The sequence below is a fragment of the Callithrix jacchus genome, chromosome 3 (assembly GCF_049354715.1).
Source record: "Callithrix jacchus isolate 240 chromosome 3, calJac240_pri, whole genome shotgun sequence".
In the NCBI taxonomy this organism is placed as follows: domain Eukaryota; kingdom Metazoa; phylum Chordata; class Mammalia; order Primates; family Cebidae; genus Callithrix; species Callithrix jacchus.
Window position 1 is genome coordinate 154,319,076 of NC_133504.1, and position 19,595 is coordinate 154,338,670.

The 19,595-nt window shown below is 39.9% G+C and overlaps 1 protein-coding gene across 2 annotated transcripts; it reads right to left on the reverse strand.

The window, feature by feature from the left end:
- Positions 1 to 373: 373 nt before the first annotated feature.
- Positions 374 to 19,552, reverse strand: LIAS (lipoic acid synthetase). 2 transcript variants are annotated; one of them, XM_002745905.7, is made up of 11 exons: positions 19,476 to 19,552; positions 18,218 to 18,390; positions 14,868 to 14,961; positions 13,257 to 13,337; positions 10,727 to 10,883; positions 10,587 to 10,644; positions 7,662 to 7,790; positions 5,515 to 5,660; positions 4,385 to 4,455; positions 2,772 to 2,883; positions 374 to 878 (listed from the first exon to the last, which is right to left on the reverse strand). In XM_002745905.7, exons 1-11 carry the CDS (start codon positions 19,518 to 19,520, stop codon positions 826 to 828), a joined length of 1,119 nt encoding a protein of 372 aa, XP_002745951.1. In that variant the 5' UTR covers positions 19,521 to 19,552; the 3' UTR covers positions 374 to 825. The 2 variants fall into 2 exon arrangements, with proteins under 2 accessions (XP_002745951.1, XP_035149766.1); XM_035293875.3 differs by lacking the exons at positions 10,587 to 10,644; positions 10,727 to 10,883; positions 14,868 to 14,961.
- Between the last annotated feature and the right edge of the window lie 43 nt (positions 19,553 to 19,595).

Here is a 19,595-nt window from a genome sequence, read left to right on the forward strand (position 1 = left end):
AGCAGTTGAAGTGCCACCATCTCGGCTCATTGCAACCTCCGCTTCCCAGGTTCAAGTGATCCTCTCACCTCAGCCTGAGTAGCTGGGATTACAGGTACGTGCCACCACATCTGGCCAATTAAAACATTTTTTTTGTAGAGTTGGGGTCTCATCACATTGCCCAGGCTGGTCTCGAACTCCTGGGTTCCAGTGATCCACCTGCTTGGCCTCTCAAAGTGTTGGGATTATAGGTGTGAGCCACCACGCCCTGTCTCTGGAAGTTTTTAATGCATTTTAAAAGTATGTTAACAGAAAATTCTTACAAAGATATTTTAAGATTACATCACAGCAAGCAACTATTGGGACAAAGAAGATGTACTAAAAGGCAAGTGAATTACTATAATGAAATCTGTGCAGTTTATTGACTTTTTTTTTCCTATTTATTTATTTTTTTGAGACAGAGTCTTGTTCTTGTCACCCAGGTTGGAGGGCAATGGAGCAATCTTGGCTCACTGCAACCTCCATCTCCCAAGTTCAAGCGATTCTCCTGCCTCAGCCTCCCAATTAGCTGGGATTACAGGCACCCACCACCATGCCCAGCTAAGTTGAAGATGGGGTTTTGCCACGTTGGCCAGGCTGGTCTCCTGACCACGAGGTAATCTGCCTCAGCCTCCTGAAGTGCTGAGATTACAGGTGTGAGCCACCATGCTTGGCTACTGACTTTTTTTTTTTAAAGCAAAGAGGTGGGGTACATCTACTACAGTCCAGGCTTTCTGATACCACCTCTGTTATTAACTGGAATCAAATTTAAAACAGTTCTGTGATCTTGAAGGTCTTGTTGAAGTTTTAGGGGGCTTTTATTTTTCTTTTAGTCACTAGATTTTTCAGGAAAAATTCACCTGTTAGGAAAAAGGAAAACATATTAATATCAATGTAAAGTAAATAATAGACAACTATTTCAGAATTCTATTTTTGGTGTTTCCCTTTAAAATTTTTGTATTTATTGGCACTTCTCTCTTCTCAAACCTCAATGGCAATTTTTCTAACCTAAACATCCTTGGCCCTTCTCCCCAGTAATAATGACTACAGTCTCTTCTATTATTCTTTCTAGTAACCCAATATTACAAACGGTGACCCTACTGTATCTATGGGTCTGCACATTTATTCCATTTTATGTGCACTATCTATTCCTCATCACTGTCAAAATATTGCTGTTGGCAAAATTCATTTCCGAGAGCAGTTTTGCTACATTATTAGGCTGGATCTGATGTTTATAAAACAGACCTTGTTGCAGTTGAGCACACTCATCTGATGGAATCTCTTTAGCTTCCCCTTGAGGGAAGCAAGAGCTCTTCATCTGTAATGGGCTTTCTCCCCACCGCCTGAGTTGTGCCTACGCAGTAAGTTAGCAGCTTAGGGGGCACATTCTCTTTTTAGGCCATTAGTGTTCCATTTAGTCTATCACTCTTAGGGCATGGCTCAATGCTTATTGGTAGAGTGCAGCACTAGAGGCCTGATTTTATGAGGAGTCTGATTAACTTCTCTTTGCCGTCTCACATATGAGGAGAACTGTGATGAGCATATCTACACATAATCTCCGCAAATGTCAAGGCTCATAACCCAGCCAAGTAATCATGCTGCTCCATACCTCCTCCAGATGTCATAGGAGTAGCACCAACTTTACCAGACCCTAATCCATCATTTGAGTCTAATGCTCATCATGTACCAGAATTTGATCTTTTCCTGGTAATTTAGAAAGCATCAAAAAGTTCATAATTTACTTCCTTTTATATGTTAGAATTTTTTCTTTAAAAAAGAATATAAAAACTCCTTTCAAAGGATATTACTCTAACCATTCTAGAAGCTGATGGTGGTTCTATCCTTCATATGTATTTAGCTTGCCAGCAGTGCTGCCTGAAGACTAAATCACTTATAATTATTCGTTTTCAAAGTCCCCACATCCTGTCTAGTCAGTGCTGAATCAAATTCTTGGGTTCCAAATTACAATAAGCTATTAGTTCATTAAAATGAAAAATACAAAAATTAGCCAGGCGTAGTGGCAGGCACCTGTAATCCCAGCTACTCAGGAGGGTGAGGCAGGGGAATTGCTTGAACCCAGGAGGCAGAGGTTGCAGTAAGCTGAGATCACGCCATTGCACTCAGCCTGGGTGACAAGAGCAAAACTCCGTTAAAAAAAAAGGAGCTGAAATTCCAAAGGTTAAAAAAAAAAAAAAAAATTGCACTGTAGGTAGTAAAACCACTAAAGGTTTCTATGGAGAAAAATAATCTGATGGATATTTTTCAGTTGCCTCTGGAGGAATAATACAAAGAAATTTAATGATGCAAGCAATGCCATCAAATAGATGCTTTTCAGTGCTTAAACTGATTGAATTTGGGAGTCTGGAGATGCAGCTAGCATCATTTTCAAATGAGTATGTATTTCTCAGAAAACCCTATTAGATGTTTGACATGCTCTGTCATTTCTGAATAATCTACTAAAGAAATCTACACATAGAATAAATTAATGAACTAATTGTTTTTGCTTTTACTATAGTAGCTGAGTTATAAAGCAGGGAGCTGAATTTGTTTAAGAAACAAAGGATTAAGAGAAACCTTTCCTAAATATGATCCCCATGGAACAAAGCTCCTAAGGTTGTTCCAGGAAAAATCCTAGCCCCCTACCAAGACCACCAAAGCTATTAGAATTTGTCAAGAGTTTTGGTGATTTGTGCTAACACTCCTTGTAGAAAGTTAATGGCCTAAATAAAACAACGCCCCGCAATCTAACTTACCTGCTTTATATGAGGAGCGCACCAAAGGACCACTTGCAGTATAATGAAATCCAAGTTCATTTCCTACTTTTTCCCAGTATTTGAATTTTTCAGGAGTAACATATTCTTCAACCTAGATTTAAATAATTACTTCCATCAGATTTTAGAATTCCTCTTTGATTCTGCAGGAAGTCTATACCTATGTATGCAGAATGCTTTTCACTGCATAAATTATTTTGCCCCCATCCCCAGGTTTTTGTCCCCTCCCTCCTCCCTGACTATGTGTTTACTGGTTACTTATTGGCCACTCTATCGGAATGTAAATACAGGGAATTACAGAGGCAGGGAAACATCAATTTTGTGCTACACTGGCTATTCCAAAGAACAGAGAAAGAAGAGATTATCTATAGAGATTATTTATCTACATTTTTCCTTCATTGATAACAGGTAAAGTCAAGAATTACTCAAGCCTATCCGATTCTTGAGGACAAGACTATCTTACTTAACTTGTATCTTCCGCTTAGCACTGTGACTGGCACATGGTCACCGCTCAACCCAAGTTTCTTGAGTGAATGGATAAATGTCCATGATAGAAAGAATAGTTTCTCATTCTTACTTCACCTCTGGCTCTAACAATACTAAAGCAAGTTACACAATAATCAAGTGTAAATGAGGGCAATTTCCCGACTTTTAAATTCTAAGTTTACTTAAGTTGTAAAATTTGTGGCGAGAATGGGGGAGGCAGCAAATATGTGCCAGTGTAGCTGGTTTATGTAGATAATAAAATGGAAACTGGCACTTGTAAGCATTCAGTTGACCCTTGAACAACATGGGCTTAAACTGCATGGGCCCACTTTTACAAGGGTTTTCTTCCATTTTGTCACTGCTTAGACAGCAAGACCACTATTCCTCTTCCCCCTCCTCCTCAGCCTCCATCCATCTTATCTACATGAGATGATGAGGATGAAGACCTTTATGATGGTCCACTTCCACTTAATGACTAGTAAATATATTTTCTCTTACAATTTTCTTAAAAAACATTTTATTTTCTCTAGCTCACTTTAAGAGTAAGTGTGTATATACATATATATGTACACTATATATAAAATAGATGTAATAGGAGGCTATTAGTAGTTACATTTTTTGGGGAGTCAAAAGCTATACAGTGGGCTGGGCACAGTGGCTCACGCCTGTAATCCTAGCACTTTGGGAGACTGAGGCGGGCGGACTGCCTGAGCTCAGGAGTTTGAGGCCAGCCTAGGCAACATGGCGAAATCCTGTCTCTACTAAAAATACAAAAAATTAGCCAGGCATGGTGGTAGGCACCTGTAACCCCAGCTACTCAGAGGCTGAGGCATGAGAATCACTTGAACCCGGGAGGCGGAGGTTGCAATGAGCTAAGATTGCACTACTGCACTCCAGCCTAGGTGACAGAGCAAGACTCTGTGTCTAAAAAAAAAATTTGGATTTTTGATTGTGCAGGGGTTTGGCATCCCTAACCCCTGCATTGTTCAAGGGACAACTATACATGGAGTGTTATACTGAAAATCCAGCATTTTCTTAATTTTACTTGTGGACAGAGAAGACTTAATTCAGATTACCAAGAAACATCCGGCAAATCAAGATACATGTACCTTAAGGTGACGCCTTGTTGGCTGCATATATTGTCCTAAAGTCAAGCAGTCTACATCTGCCTCACGCAGTGCTGCAGGAAGAAAAGCACAAATTATGGTAGCAAATACTTTAATTGCAGATCTAAGCATAATTTTCCTGAGGATATTTAAAAACTGTGTGAACTTTATGCTAGTCCATAATCCACACTTTGGGGAATAAGACAACATGTATTCATTCAAAAGTATTATGTGCCAGGGAATGGGGTAAGGACTGAAAACAATAATAATTAAGACAGTCATGCGGGGCTGATAGATACATAGATAAATACCTCTAATACTACAGAATAAATGCTAAAATAGCAGTGGAGGGTGTTTCAGAGTAGGAGTCTGTTAGGCAGAAAAGGTAAGGGAACTGGTATATGCAAAAACCTGAATACATCTATATTATAGACCAAATATGTTGCATTAGGCTTTCACTCAATGCACAAGATATACTATGGGGGCTGTGACTTAAACTGTGACATCAGAATCTTTCTAATAAACTGTACGCAATGTGGTAAACAGCAGCTCTTAATTACTATATGTATTTACTACTCTTTGAATCCCTAAATAACTACAAGTAGTCCAAGGATCCTCAGCTAAAAATAAAACTTTTACATTTCAAAGTTTAAGAAGCCCAAGAATCACAAAGCAAATGGACTTATGGGACTAAGGTTCAGCAAAGTCCAAAGCACAGCATGTTACATGACAACATTACAAGTAAGCTGTTTCTCAGAGGCCTGGATTGGTCTCATTCATCTATGAATTGGCAGTTCCTGGTACCTGGCTGGCTCTCCAAGTGTCCAATGTTAGACTGAGAAAAGTGAATGAAGTTATCCTTTCAGTGGCTGCAAGGATGGGGATAAAATGGGATATAAATTTTGTATCCTGAGCTTCATGCGTATCACTGCATGAAATTCTAAGAAAATCTATTTCTTGTCTTTTTCTTTTTTTCTAGATTTGCGGGTACATGTACAAGTTTGTTTCCTTTTTATGCTGCCATTTATAATCATATACTTTTTGTTCTTAGAAGGGCCTTGGAAGTGAGTGGGTTCCTGCTATTACTCAAATTACATGGGAAAGATTTTTTTCATTTTTCAATTTTTTTTTACCTTTCATTGTTGCATATACTTGCTCATCATTCTCGCCTAAACCCAACATTATAGATGTTTTAGAAATAACATCAGGCTGAACCTTCTTGGCATGTTTCAGTACACGTAGGGACTGATCAAAATTGGCCCGAGGATCACGAACTTTACTGGAAAACAGCAGGACTGTTGTCAGTAAGAATTACAAGTTCAACCAAGTACATAGTTACGCAAGTAACCTGAAAGACCAGAGAAGGACATTCTGCAAATTATCTTAAATCACCTAGTTCACAGGTGGCATTTATGCACAAATGCCTAACTGCTAATTTAGGAAAGAAAAGGCCTCACTGGGCTCCCTAGCTCTGTCTTAAGCCTGGGGCAGAGAAAATTAGAAGAAATGACTTCAGTTTATGCACTGAGAAACCAGAATTCTGAAGTGAAAAAGTAGAAGAGAAAGGGAAAAAAGCAGAAGTAAGAGAGTATACTGAACAAAGAAAAAAAAAAATAAGCTGAACCCACATGTCAGAGGGTTGAAACTTTCATGTTCATTTCTTTTCTGAAGACCAAGCTGCCCTCTGCTGGTGAGTACACAACACTGCCATCACTCAGGTAAAGAAATGCATGATTCAGGAATTTTCACTGGAAAGAATAATGTTTCTTAAGCGGAAACCAGGGAAATTGGCATCCACTGGTGGTGGTATTATGACAAGGTCGGAACAGGCTGTGTCCTAGACTTCAACAATGGCCAAACCACCATGGCTTAAAGCCAAAAGGCCAGAAAGCTTCTGATGTTAAACTGGATTTCATTTGAATTCTAACACAGCTTTATTTTCTGTAATTGTCTTTCATCAGAGACTAGCTAAAAGAAAGAGAGGAAACAAATTTATGAATTAAAAATAACTGTGAAACTGACAATATAGAAATTACTTTTTAACAGAATTTCTCCACTGAAATTAAGTTATGTTCTCTTTTTATGATTTAGTGAAAATGCTGATTATTGTTTACTGTAACTTCTGTCAGGTTCTATGACACAGATAATATGTAGAAGCTAATAAAATCACTGCTAAAAGCTACAATTAAAGAAAAAAATATTAATCTTGCCTGAAGTTTAAAATGATTTTTCTAAAATTTGAATATAGTTATTACACGAATGTGAGTAACAATCCTTAATTACTTTTTTTCTTATATCAGTATTACTTGTCAATAATTATTCTTAATTAATGAAATTGTTAGGAGTAAGAAAGTATAGTGTCTACTTTTTTTTTTTTGAGATGGAGTCTTGCTCTGTTGCCAGGCTGGAGTGCACTGGCGCAGTCTCAGCTCATTGCAGCCTCCGCCTCCTGGGTTCAAGGGATTCTTCCGCCTCAGCCTCCTGAGTAGCTGGGCCTACAGACATGTGCCAAACACCTGGCTAATTTTTGTATTTTTAGTAGAGACGGGGTTTCACCATGTTGGCTAGGATGGTCTCGATCTCTTGACCTCGTGATCTACCCGCCTCGGCCTCCCAAAGTGCTGGGATTACAGGCTTGAGCCACCGCGCTGGCCTACTGCCTACTTTTTAAAAAGATTTAAACTACACTGAATGATATGAGTTTTTCTTCTGCATCATTTATTGCATATATTAGTGCCAAATATATTTTTAAAGTCTTCTTTTTAGAATTAAAACCAAAGCAATTGGTCTAGTGTAATTTCCCCCCCGCTTTGAAAACTGTTTTTTAGGGGGAGGGGGGAACAAACAACTCATTGAAATTTGCAGTATGATATTATTTTAAAGCAAAAGGGGAAAAAAGTTCATTATTTGTGTGTATTAAAACACACACCATAACTGTAATATGAGTTATTAACATTTTAATGTTTATAAAAGTATATTATAAATATAAAAGTACAAATATGTAGTGTAAATATAATATTTATAATATAAACACTACGGTGTTAGAAACTGATACTGCTGCGTGGAAATACTACGGGTGATGCTTATGGTGTTTCTGCTGGTGACATTTTCTGATTTTTATGTAATAGATATAGACTGAGTTTGCCTAAAAAACAAAAAAGAATAGAGAGGAGTTTACTCTGTAAAAGTCAATGACAAAGTTCACCCCTGGAAAAGGTGATAATATATAGCATATTTTGACCCTCCCAACTTTCCAACATTACTTTGTACAGGTATTCACCTCTGTAATTCTGGGACTGTTTCTACATTATGTGCATACACATCTAATCCTGACAGAGCAACTTTTTCTATTGCTTTGAGATTGCCTCGAAAATCAGGGGTAAGGCATTCCACAAGGATTTCTGGATTCCTAGAGGGAAAAAAGAGAAGTATCAAACAGAAAGCATTGACATACTTGTGCTCAAAATAGAAATTATCAGTATGTTTCAACACAGTAACCTTTAGAACTTTGCCAAGAAAAGTATGAACACACAGATGTTCACATGAACCATTATATGAAAAAAAAAACACAAGCAAAACATTAAATACTATGTACACAGTGGTTAAAACACACCTTTAGGCAAATAGAATAAAATATGAAATTATGTAAGTAGACTTTTAAACCTAATTTGAGGTTTTAGAAAAATGAAATAATTGTAAGAAATCAAAACATTAAATACAAAACTTTACTCTTTAGATGTAAATTATTTCTTTCTTTTCTTTTTTTTTTTTTGAGACAGAGTCTTGCTCTGTTGCCAGGCACCAGGCTGGAGTGCAGTGGCACAATATTGGCTCATTGCAACCTCCGCCTCCCGGTTTCAAGCAATTCTCCTGCCTCAGCCTCCTGAGTAGCTGGGACTACAGGTGCGCGCCACCACACCCAGCTGATTTTTGTATTTTTAGTAGAGACGGGGTTTTATCATGTTAGCCACGATGGTCTCAATATCTTGACCTAGTGATCCACCTGCCTTGGCCTCCCAAAGTGCTGGGATTACAGGCGTGAGCCACAGCACTCGGCTGAGATATTTCTTAAATTCATCAAATCGTGCTCTCCTCCCTTCCGCTAGGCAAATATTTCAAAAGTGCTATGGGTTTTAAAAACTATTTTCTGGGTTGCTGAGTCATGAGCTTTGTTAAATGAAGTATGAGCTAAATATTAATCTTTCTATTTATATTGTGGCTATATCTATTCATCCAAGTATTATAATGTGAACTGGGTCATAGAGCTGTTCCCTTTGACACCAGCAAAAATGACTGAAACAGCTGACGAATTTCTTCACAAACCCAATCGCAAAGTGTGAATTGTTCCCTGAAAGAAAAGATGTGGAAAAGACCACATGTAACCACATGTATATTTCAAAGAACATATCCTTTAATTCTGTGTTGTTATTGTTTTTTATAAAAACAGGGTCTTACTCTGTGGCCCAGTGCATCATAGCTCACTGTAACTTTCAGCTCCTGGGCTCAAGCAATCCTTCTGCCTCAGCCTCCCAAGCAGCTATTTTTTTTTTAATTTATTGTTTGTAGAGACAGCGTCTCCCTATGTTGCCCAGGCTGGTCTTCATCACCTGGCCTGAAACAATCTTCCTGCTTTGGCCTCCCAAAGTGCTTGGACTACAGGAGTTAACTACTGTGCTTGGTTCTACTGCTTTTGTTTGTTTGTTGTTTGTTTTGTTTTGAGACGGAGTTTCGCTCTTGTTACCCAGACTGGAATGCAATGGCACGGTCTCAGCTCACCGCAACCTCCGCCTTCTGGGTTCAAGTAATTCTCCTGCCTCAGCCTCCCAAGTAGCTGGGACTACAGGCACGCACCACCATGCCCAGCTAATTTTTGTATTTTTAGTAGAGACAGGGTTTCACCTTGTTGACCAGGATGGTCTTGACCTCGTGATCCACCCGCCTTGGCCTCCCAAAGTGCTGGGATTATAGGTGTGAGCCACTGCACCCGGCTGGTTCTACTGCTTTTTAAACTGCAAGCTGAGACCCACTGAAGCATGTAAAATACACTTAGTGGGCTGCAAACAGATTTTCCAAAAATTACCTATAGTAAAGAGGAAACAGAAAATACTGGGGAATCAGGCCAGGTGTGATGGCTCATGCCTGTAATCCCAGCACTTTGGGAAGTCGAGGTGGGCAGATCACAAGGTCAAGAGTTTGAGACCAGCCTGACCAACACGGTGAAACGCTGTCTCTACTAAAAATACAAAACAGTCGGGCATGGTGGCAAGTGCCTGTAATCCCAGCTACAGGGGGGCTGAGGCAGGAGGATCACTTGAATCCAGGAGGTGGAGGTTGCAGTGAGCCAAGATCACGCTATTGCACTCCAGCCTGGGCAACAGAGTGAGACTCAGTCTCAAAAAAATAAAAAAAGAAAATACTGGGGAATCATTGAAAAAATTTACTAAGTGTGCTTAGGCGCCAAACCAGCACTGAGCTGTAGAAAATTAGAATAATCCCAACACTTTGGGAGAGAGAGGCAGGAGTATTGCTTGAGGCTAGGAGTTTGAGACCAGCCTGGGCAACGTAGCAAGATTCTGTCTCTAAGAAACACTTTAAAAAATTAGCCAAGCGTGGTAGTATGTTCTTGTAGTCCCAGCTACTTGGGAGGCTGAGGCAGTTGGATCACTTGAGGTCAGGAGTTGGAGACTGGCCTGTCCAATATGGTGAAACCCTGTTTCTACTAAAAGTACAAAAATTAGCTGAGCAGGATGGTGCTCGCCTGGAATCCCAGCTACTCAGGAGGCTTGAACCTAGAAGGCAGAGGCTGCAGTGAGATGGTGCCATTGTACTCCAGCCTGGGCAAAAGAGCAAGACTCTGTCTTAAAAAAAAAAAAAAAAAAGTCAATACTAAGACCAGGTTTATACTCTTTACAGAAAATTATTCAGAGTTTAGACTACTGCTCTAATATGAGGGAGGGATCCTATGGGCTAAAGGTCTATGGATAAGTTCATGAGTCCCTAAAATTCTCTGCAAATATGTATCTGTACATACAAATATGCTTTTTCCAAAGAAATATGTATATAATTTCCAGTGGATTATCAGGAAAGTATGAAACTCCTCAAAAAGTGAATAATCCCTGCTTCAAGGTAAAGAACTTAGATAAACTGAACTCATATGGGTCCAAAAAGGTCCTTAGATTACATAAACAAATGCAAAAATAAGTACCTTTCCTTTAAATATGATACAGTCTTTGCAATGTGTTCAGCTCCCCCATCAGGCATATCTAGAAAGAAAAGAATCCACTACTCAAGATGATGTTACCATTTAGAGCCAATTTCTGGTAGAGGCCATGATGACATACTAACCATCTCGATCCACAGATGTCAGGACAACATAATCCAGACCCCACTCTGCAATTGCCTTTGCAGTATTGTAGGGCTCACTGGCATCCAGTGGAGGAGGATTTCTTGCAGTCTTAACAGAACAAAATCTGCAACCTCTTGTACATGTGTCACCCATCAACTAGAATAGAAATGTTACAGTTTAAATCAGATGACCCTCAAGGACATAATATTGAGAGAATAAAGCAAGCTGCAAGGGATGCATACAGTTTGGTTCCGATATAAGAAATCTGAAACATTCAAAATGAAATTAACAAGGAACACAAATATATGTGATAAAACTAAAAAGAAAGGGAAATAAACTCAGCAATAAGAATAGTGTTCAGTGAAGAAAAAAGGGGATGGGATCAAGAAAGGACACAAAATTTAAATTGAAAAATAAAGCTGAGTGCAGTGGCTTCTCCTATAATCCCAGCTACTCTGGGGGCTGAGGTGGGAGGACTGTTAGAGTTTGAGACTCGCATGGGCAACACAGTGAGACCCTGTCTCTAAAGATATTTTTAAAAATTAGCTGGGTGTAGTGGCATGTACCTGTGGCCTCAGCTACTCAGGGAGGCTAAGATGGGAGAATCACTTGAGCCTAGGGGTTCAAGGATACAGTGAGCTCTGATTACATCAAAATGGAAACACAATGAAAAATGGGATTTTAATATACAGTTTGGGGGTACAGAGGGGGATTCAAAGATAATGCTAATATTTTAATCTCACAGTAGCGGTATGAGGATGTCTGCTGTTATTCTTTATAGCTTACACAGTTTATAAGATACTTTTTTTTTTTTTTTTTGGAAATAGGGTCTTGCTTTGTAGTCTAGGCTGGGATGCTGTGGCATGATCATGACTTACTACAGCCTCAACCTCTTGGGCTCAAGTGATCCTCCCACCTCAGCTCTCCCCAGTAGTTGGGTATACAGGCAAGTGCTACCATGCCCAGCTAATTTTTAAAAACGTTTCTTTTGTATGGATAGGGTTTCACCATGTTGCCCAGCTGGTCTCAAACTCGTGGGTTCAAATGGTCTGCCTTGTGGTGGGGAGATCCCATAAGCGCCGAGGCAGGAACAAAAGGCCTCATCCTATTTTCATATAAATAATGAAAAAGAAAGTAACTAGAAATATAACTGTAGTAGTTATTAATTATTCATATGGGATCTTAGTTATTCATAGGTGATCTTAATTCTTTTACGAATGCCTCTCAGGTCAGAAGTGTGAATCTGGGATGACTGTGTGAAATAAATCACACTAAGGCAAGATACTGTAAGCCCTCTGTCACACCTGCATAAGGGCCGCTGGAGGGTGCCTCAGCTGTGCGGCAACGCCAGCGCTGTGAAAGTGCCTGCTGTTTAGCCAGCGAGGGAAGGAGATTTCCAAAATGGCCAAGATATCTCCTTCCTGGCGAAGTTTGGAGAAAACTCCACTTCTCCAAGCCCTTGTGGTAAAGTCTGACGGCTGTCAGGTACACCTGCAGTCATCCGCAGGCTTAACTGTCTCTGAGTGGTGCTGTGCTTCAGTGGTCACGTAAAGTGCTTCCATGTCTACTCTTATGTTCTGCTTCTGCACCTGGTTCCTTTTGCCTTAGAAAAGATAATCAGTAATAATAGTATAAATCTTAGTGTTTTAGTTCTTTCTTGATAAATATGGAAACAGTGCTGATGCATTATGCTCCTTACCTCACTTGCCAGAAATTCCTGAGCCCCTACCTGAATGACAGGTGATGTACTTGACCCTATCACTGCCACGCCCTATCTACCCTGAACCCAGTCTCCGACCACCAAGACCACGCTCCACCTACCCTGCTTCCAGATTTGCAACTCAATAAAAGCGAGAGCGTCCCGGCTTTTGGGGCCACTGCTCATCTCCACGATTTGGGTAGCAGTGGACCCCTGGGCCCAAATTCTCTTTGCTCTTTCTCTGTCTTGTGTCTTTTATTTCTAGAATTTCTTGTCTCTGCACCAGCTGGGAGCAGCTCACAGAACCCTGCAGGACTGGACCCTATACTGCCTGCCTTGACCTCCTAAAATACTGGGATTACAGACATGAGCCATCGTTCCTGGCCTATAAAGATACTTTTGTATCTACTCAGTAATCAAAAAAGATGATTTTAAAAGACATAAAATATTTAACTAACAGATTAATGTGCAGGTCTCTATGGAAGTGAAAACAGAAAGCACAGCCTTTCTTGTTGAATAGATGAAACGGAAAACACATAAAAAGCTAAGCAATCATGAATAATGTTTCCAAAAATTAATAGGAGAGATATATCAAGGCAGCACATGATTAACTCAGATAGATGAAAGAACCAATAATAGATTTATTCAGAAAACAGTGAGATCACAATAGATTGAATTATTCCATCAGGTTTTTTCTTCATATTTTTCATAAATGCAAACATAATAAAAAATCTGACCAGAGATTCATAATGCACATTTCTAGGAAGAAGATAGAAAATATTCCCTTTCAGTTTCTAGACTGAAGCTGTGGAGGTTGAGGCTGGCCTTACCATGATCGTGGCTGTGGCAGTGGCATATTTTCCACCTCCCCAACACTCTCCAATATTGGGACATCGTGCTTCCTCACATACCTGTGTGCAAAAGGAAATGGAACACCATTAGGTTGACAAAATCCACCCACTGAACAATTGGTGACTGTGATTAGACATTTTAAACTGCTCATAGTTTACAACATATATTTGAAGACGTCCACTATTCAAAAATCCTGTAATGAACAAGCGCGCTGGCTCATGCCTGTAATTCCAGCACTTTGGGAGGCTGAGGCGGGAGGACTGCTTGAGCCCAGGAGTCTGGAACCAGTTTGGGCAACATAGTTAAATCCCATCTCTACAAAAAAACAAAAAGCCAGGAGTGGTGGTGTGCACCTATACCCCCAGCTATTCAGAAGGCTAAGGTGAGAAGATCACTTGAGCCTGGGAGGTTGTTGGAAAAAATGGTTGTTAAATTGCCAAACTCTATATTAAGATAAGAGCATGGTGAATATGTCCTATAAAGGTATACTCCCTTATACAATTAGTTACATAAGAATGGAGAGACTTGAATTTTTATTTTTTTTAAAGATGGAGTCTTGCTCTGTTGTCCAGGCTGGAATGCAGTGGTGTGATCTTGGCTCACTGCAACCTCTGCCTCCCTGGCTCAAGTGATTCTCTTGCCTCAGCCTTCCGAGTAGCTGGGAGTATAGGTGCACAAATTTTCAATTACCTTTCTCCTTTCTGAGTAGCTGGGACTACAGGCTCATGCCACCATGCCCAGCTATTTTTTTTGTATTTTTAGTAGAGACTTGATTTTGCCATGTTGGCCAGGCTGGTCTTGAACTCCTAACCTCAGGTGATCCACCCGCCTCGGCCTCCTGAAGTGCTGGGATTATAGGTGTGAGCCACTACACCCGGCCAAAATCCCATTTTACTGTTTTTGAGATGGAGTTTCGCTCTTGTTACCCAGGCTGGAGTGCAATGGCGCAATCTCGGCTCACGGCAACATCCCCCTCTTGGGTTCAGGCAATTCTCCTGCCTCAGCCTCCTGAGTAGCTGGGATTACAGGCACGCGCCACCGTGCCCAGCTAATTTTTCGTATTTTTAGTAGAGACGGGGTTTCACCATGTTGACCAGGATGGTCTTGATCTCTTGACCTTGTGATCCACCCGCCTCGCCCTCCCAAAGTGCTGGGATTACAGGCGTGAGCCACTGCGCCCGGCCAAAATCCCATTTATAAATTAAAAACTTTATGAATATACATACTTCATATGTGCAAATAAAAACATCTGAAAGAATATATACTGAACAGTTAAGGAGATTGGTTTACATATGGCATTGTGTACGTGACATACTTCACATTTAATTTTATATTCTTTCCAATGAAACATGTATGTAATTTGCAATATAAAACAAACAAAGCCTTGTTTCCAAACTTGTAGGGCAAAGAATCTTTTTGTTTGCAGGAAAAATCATTTTAAATATATTTCCATTCCTGGTAGTAATGTATCACTGAACATATTTACTTTCTTTGCTATTATTTATATATTTATTAATAATTTTTAAGTTATATAAATGTAGAAACATGGCTTTCGGTTGAGAGGGAGAGTTTACACTTCGACAACTTACTGTATGGAGATTTAAATTCCGCAAAGTGTTTTTCAGTTTATTGTAATTTTTCCCCATGGGAATCTCTGTCTTTAGCCACGGAGGTAGTCTTAACCTAAGGAAAGCCAAACATAACTATCTATTAACAAATATGCTGCCAAACAGTTACACAACTTAGAAGTTAATTTCCTCTATTACGATTCCTAGTTAATAATTTTTTCCATAATCTTGGAATAACTCTTACAATTTCTGTCATAGGAGTAAGAATACAGACTCAAATTTAGCCTTGTTCAAACTACTTTAGAAAACACCAATAATGGAGTCTAACAAGGCACCAGGATCATGTCTACCTTTTTTGCAAAGGCAGAGTTACACTATTCTAATAAAAGAATGAGTAAATTTTGGGAGAACGATCCAAGATGGCCGATCGCTAACATCCTGGGATTGCAGCTCTCAGGGAAGGCGCGGAGAACTAGAGGACGCCACACTTTCAGACAAAGTCTGGTAGCTCACGGAGCAGAAGATCCCCCAGTGGTGGAAACACATGAGTCGCCAGCGCGACTCTCGTGGTCGGCGCAGCGGTTCCGCCGGCACCTCGAAGCGGCAGCGCTCGGCGCAGAGTAAACAGGACCGGTTCCCCTTCTGACCGAGGTTTGGAGCCCCGGGAAGGCAGAGTCGCCTACTACGGAAACAAGAAGGAAGCCCGACAGGAGAATCCTGGGCAGAAAAGCACCATCAGTTTTAACGCCGCTGCTCTGGCCCTGGGAACTAACAACCTGGACGTCCACTCAAGAGACCTAATCTGAAAGTTGGTAATTTCAAAGACGACAGGAGGATAAATTTACAATGACGGGAAGAAACCAGCGTAAGAAAGCTGAGAATACTCAAAGTCAGAACGCCTCTCCCTCTAAAAATGATCACAGTTCCACATCAACAATGGAAAAATGCTTGATGGAGAACGAGCACCTCCTGATGACAGAATCACTCTTCAAGGAATGGATAATAACAAACTTCGGTGAGTTAAAAGAACGTGTTGTAGCCCAACGTAAAGAAACTAGGAACTTTGAAAAAAGGTTTGATGAAATCCTATTGAGAACAGACAACTTAGAGAGGAGTATGAGTGAATTAATGGAACTGAAGAATACAATACAGGAACTCCGAGAAGTATGCACAGGTTTAAACACTCGAATTGTTCAAGCAGAAGAAGGGATATCAGAGGTCAAAGTCCAACTTAATGAAATAAAACGAGAAAACAAGATTAGAGAAAAAAGGATAAAAAGGAATGAGCAAAGTCTCCAAGAAATGTGGGACTATGTGAAAAGACCATATTTACGTTTGATAGGTGTACCTGAATGCGACGGAGAGAATGAATCCAAGCTGGAAAATACTCTTCAGGATATTATTCAGGAAAATTTTCCTAAACTAGCAAAGCAGGTCAACATTCAACCCCAGGTAATACAGAGAACACCACAAAGATATTCCTCAAGAAGAGCAACCCCAAGGCACATAATCGTTAGATTCACCAGGGTTGAAACGAAGGAGAGGATACTAAGGGCAGCCAGAGAGAAAGGTCAGATTACCCACAAAGGCAAGCCTATCAGACTTAGAGCAGATCTCTTGGCAGAAACTCTACAGGCCAGAAGAGAGTGGGGGCCAATATTCAACATCCTCAAAGAACAGAACCTTCAGCCCAGAATTTCATATCCAGCCAAACTAAGCTTCACAACTGAAGGAAAAATAAAATCTTTTATGAACAAGCAAGAACTCAGAGATTTTATTACCACCAGGCCTGCTTTACAAGAGCTTCTGAAAGAAGCATTACACACAGAAAGAAACAACCAGTATTAGCCTTTCTAAAAATACACCAAAAAGTAAAGAGCACCAACATAAAGAAGAATTTACACCAACAAATGGATAAAACAGCCAGTCAACATCAAATGGCAGTAACCCTAAATTTAAATTGACTGAATTCCCAATCAAAAGACACAGCCAAAACCCAACGGCATGTTACATCCAGACCTGTTTCACATGCAAGGATACACAAAGACTCAAAACAAAGGGATGGAGAAAGATTTACCAACCAAATGGAGAGCAAAAATAAATAATAAATAAATAAAAAGCAGGAGTTGCAATTCTTGTATCGGATAAAATAGATTTTAAAACAACAAAGATATAGTGGTAAAAGGATCATTGCAACAACAAGAGCTAACGATCCTAACACCCAGATAGGAGACTTAGATTCAATGAGACAGAAAATTAATAAGGATATCAAGGACTCGAACTCAGATCCAGAACAAGTAAACTTAATAAATATTTATAGAGCTCTCCACTTCAAATACACAAAATATACATTCTTGTCAATACCACATCACATCTACCCATTAGTTTAAATGAAACATTGATTGGCCATTATTAATACCCAATTGTTTTCAAAATAAAGCAATATTTCCATCTACTCTCCCTCTTTCTCTTCCTCTTTCTTCCTCTCCTTTACTTATTTTTTTGTTTTCTTTCCTTCTCTCAAAAAAAAAAAAAAGAAATCAACTTGTAAACCTCTAGATCCAGGTCGGCAATGTCTCTTTCATTGCTTGATTTCCTTTCTTCCCTTCCCTTCCCTCCCTCCCTCCCTCCCTCCCCGCTTCCTCCCTTCCTTCCTTCCTTCATCCCTTCCTTCCTCCCTACTGTCCTTATTCCCTTCCTTCCTGCCTTCCTCCCCCCACAAAAAAAAAAAAAAAGAATGAGTAAATTTTAAAATATCTCATCCCTCATGAACAATACTGCCAAAAAGTACTGTATTTGTTTAGAGTAAAGAACGATCACAACTATGCACTGTCTGCTCTACATTCTAGATTTTACGGTGGTTACTCAATGGAAAAAAGACCTAAAATTTGTCATGGAGACTGTATGTCCTTGGTCCTCCATGACTTCCATCTACTTGTGAAATAGAAGTAGCTGGATTAAGTTCTCTCTCAACACAAGCTACCCTCTACATAAAATTCCATCATTCTTTTAAGTTAAGGCAAGGTATCCACAGGTGATATGTAAATTGACTAGGAGAAGCACAAGTTAGATCATCAACGCCTAGTAATCCAGATCCAACAGACTAGTAGCAAGACAATAATCTTTAAAGAAGTTAGACGCTGGGTAGAAAATGAGGAGATGACAGTGGAAGGGTGCAGAGAAAAGAGAAAGATTCTAACAATTTCATCTACTTACCTGTTCTATCTAGTTCTGTTATCACATCTTTCTAATGACTTTTAGCTAAATTTAACAAGTCTGATATTAAAAATAGATTCTAGGGCTGGGTTATATCTGAAAATAATGCACAATAAAGGAACGAGACATTACAATTATCTCAAATTTTCAATTACCTTTCTCCTTTCTGGCGTTTTAGGTTTCCTTTATATTCATCCCAGGTGCTCTTGTCTGCAAGATCACCTGATACAAAATCTTGAAGGTCTGGTCCATTTTGTAAAAGTTCCTTTTTTTCATCTGGCAAGGAACTTAACAGTCTGACTGGGCTGCAGAAATATCTCCCAAATACCTAAAGAAACAGTCATTATGACATTCATTTAGCGGAGTCTGGAATAATTTCATTTTAACCCATCATGACACCTAAAAGGAAGGGTAAAGCCAAAAAAGTCATTCAGAAATTATCAAACTAGGAGCTCTAGTAGCCAAGGGGATTAGAATATAAGATAACTGAAGGAACCAAACCTAAAACAGGAGTTGAGTGTTTACTGCTGAGTTTAGAAGAGATTTGGAAATCTCTGGAACTATCTAACATATATCACACTTCCATGTACTCTACCTACCAGGAACTAGGTGTTTGTCTTTCAACAAGATTGAACTGCAATAACTGAGGAAGGTGTCACAGTGTAAAATTTTTCTAGTCCTGACTTGAATCAGGGACGTTTGAAGTGAAGTGTGCAATAAGTCTCTACAGCTTTGAGAATAAGCATAAGTATTGAAACGCGGAGGTTAATAATGCCCAGTTGGTTTCAGAAAACTGGAAGGGGGAAAACCAAGCCTAATGTTTTTTACTTTCTAGGTTACATTATTTCTGTGTTTAAACATGGCAGTCATAAGCATAAGAAATCATGGTATTCGGCTTTTACATCAGAACACAGAAGTGCATGAGAGAGCAAAAACACTAAAAAATCCACGAGTCTGCACATGCAACGCAAAAGAACCTTCAACAATTCAAAGAGTGCCTGTTAGGGTGTTGCACGATTGCTACTGAACTTCTCCATGTCTACAGCTAAAGCCCAGAGGACAAGTTTGTGTTTTCCGCGGCAAGAGTGTCTTATACACAGTAAGAGTCCAATACAGAATAGCTATGTGGGATGCTCACTGCAGTGCTCCATAAATATTAGGTACAAATCACTCTAAGCAGAAAATAAGTCCTTGGTGCAGGCCCAGAAAGACTTTCAAACAAATCGATGCCAGAGACTCTGTATCCTGGGGCTGGCGGGAGAATTAAATGAGATTACACGAAAAACGTTTAAAACTGCCGTTGGCTAAAAGTAAACGCTCAGTAAAATCACTGGCCTTTATTATTGGGCGTAGGCGCTCTGAAGGAATAGGATCCCCCACCCCACGCCCAAACCCGCTTGCCCCGCCGCTCACCCGGGACCCCAGGGTGCGGGTGGCATCCCTGCAGCGTAGAGACATTTCCTTTACATGACTAGCGCAGCGGAAGGATTGAGGGATAGCTAAGTGCAGGGAAAGGACAGATCGAAAATACGT

Coding starts and splice junctions, on each gene's coding strand:
- LIAS (XM_002745905.7), bottom strand. CDS start 19,520: ATGTCTCTACGCTGCAGGGATGCCACCCGCACCCTGGGGTCCCGG. Junction 10,884..13,256: donor CTGCCACAGCCACGATCATG/GTAAGGCCAGCC, acceptor TTTCTATTCTAG/TTGATGGGTGACACATGTAC. Junction 2,884..4,384: donor CAACAAGGCGTCACCTTAAG/GTACATGTATCT, acceptor ATTTAAATCTAG/GTTGAAGAATATGTTACTCC.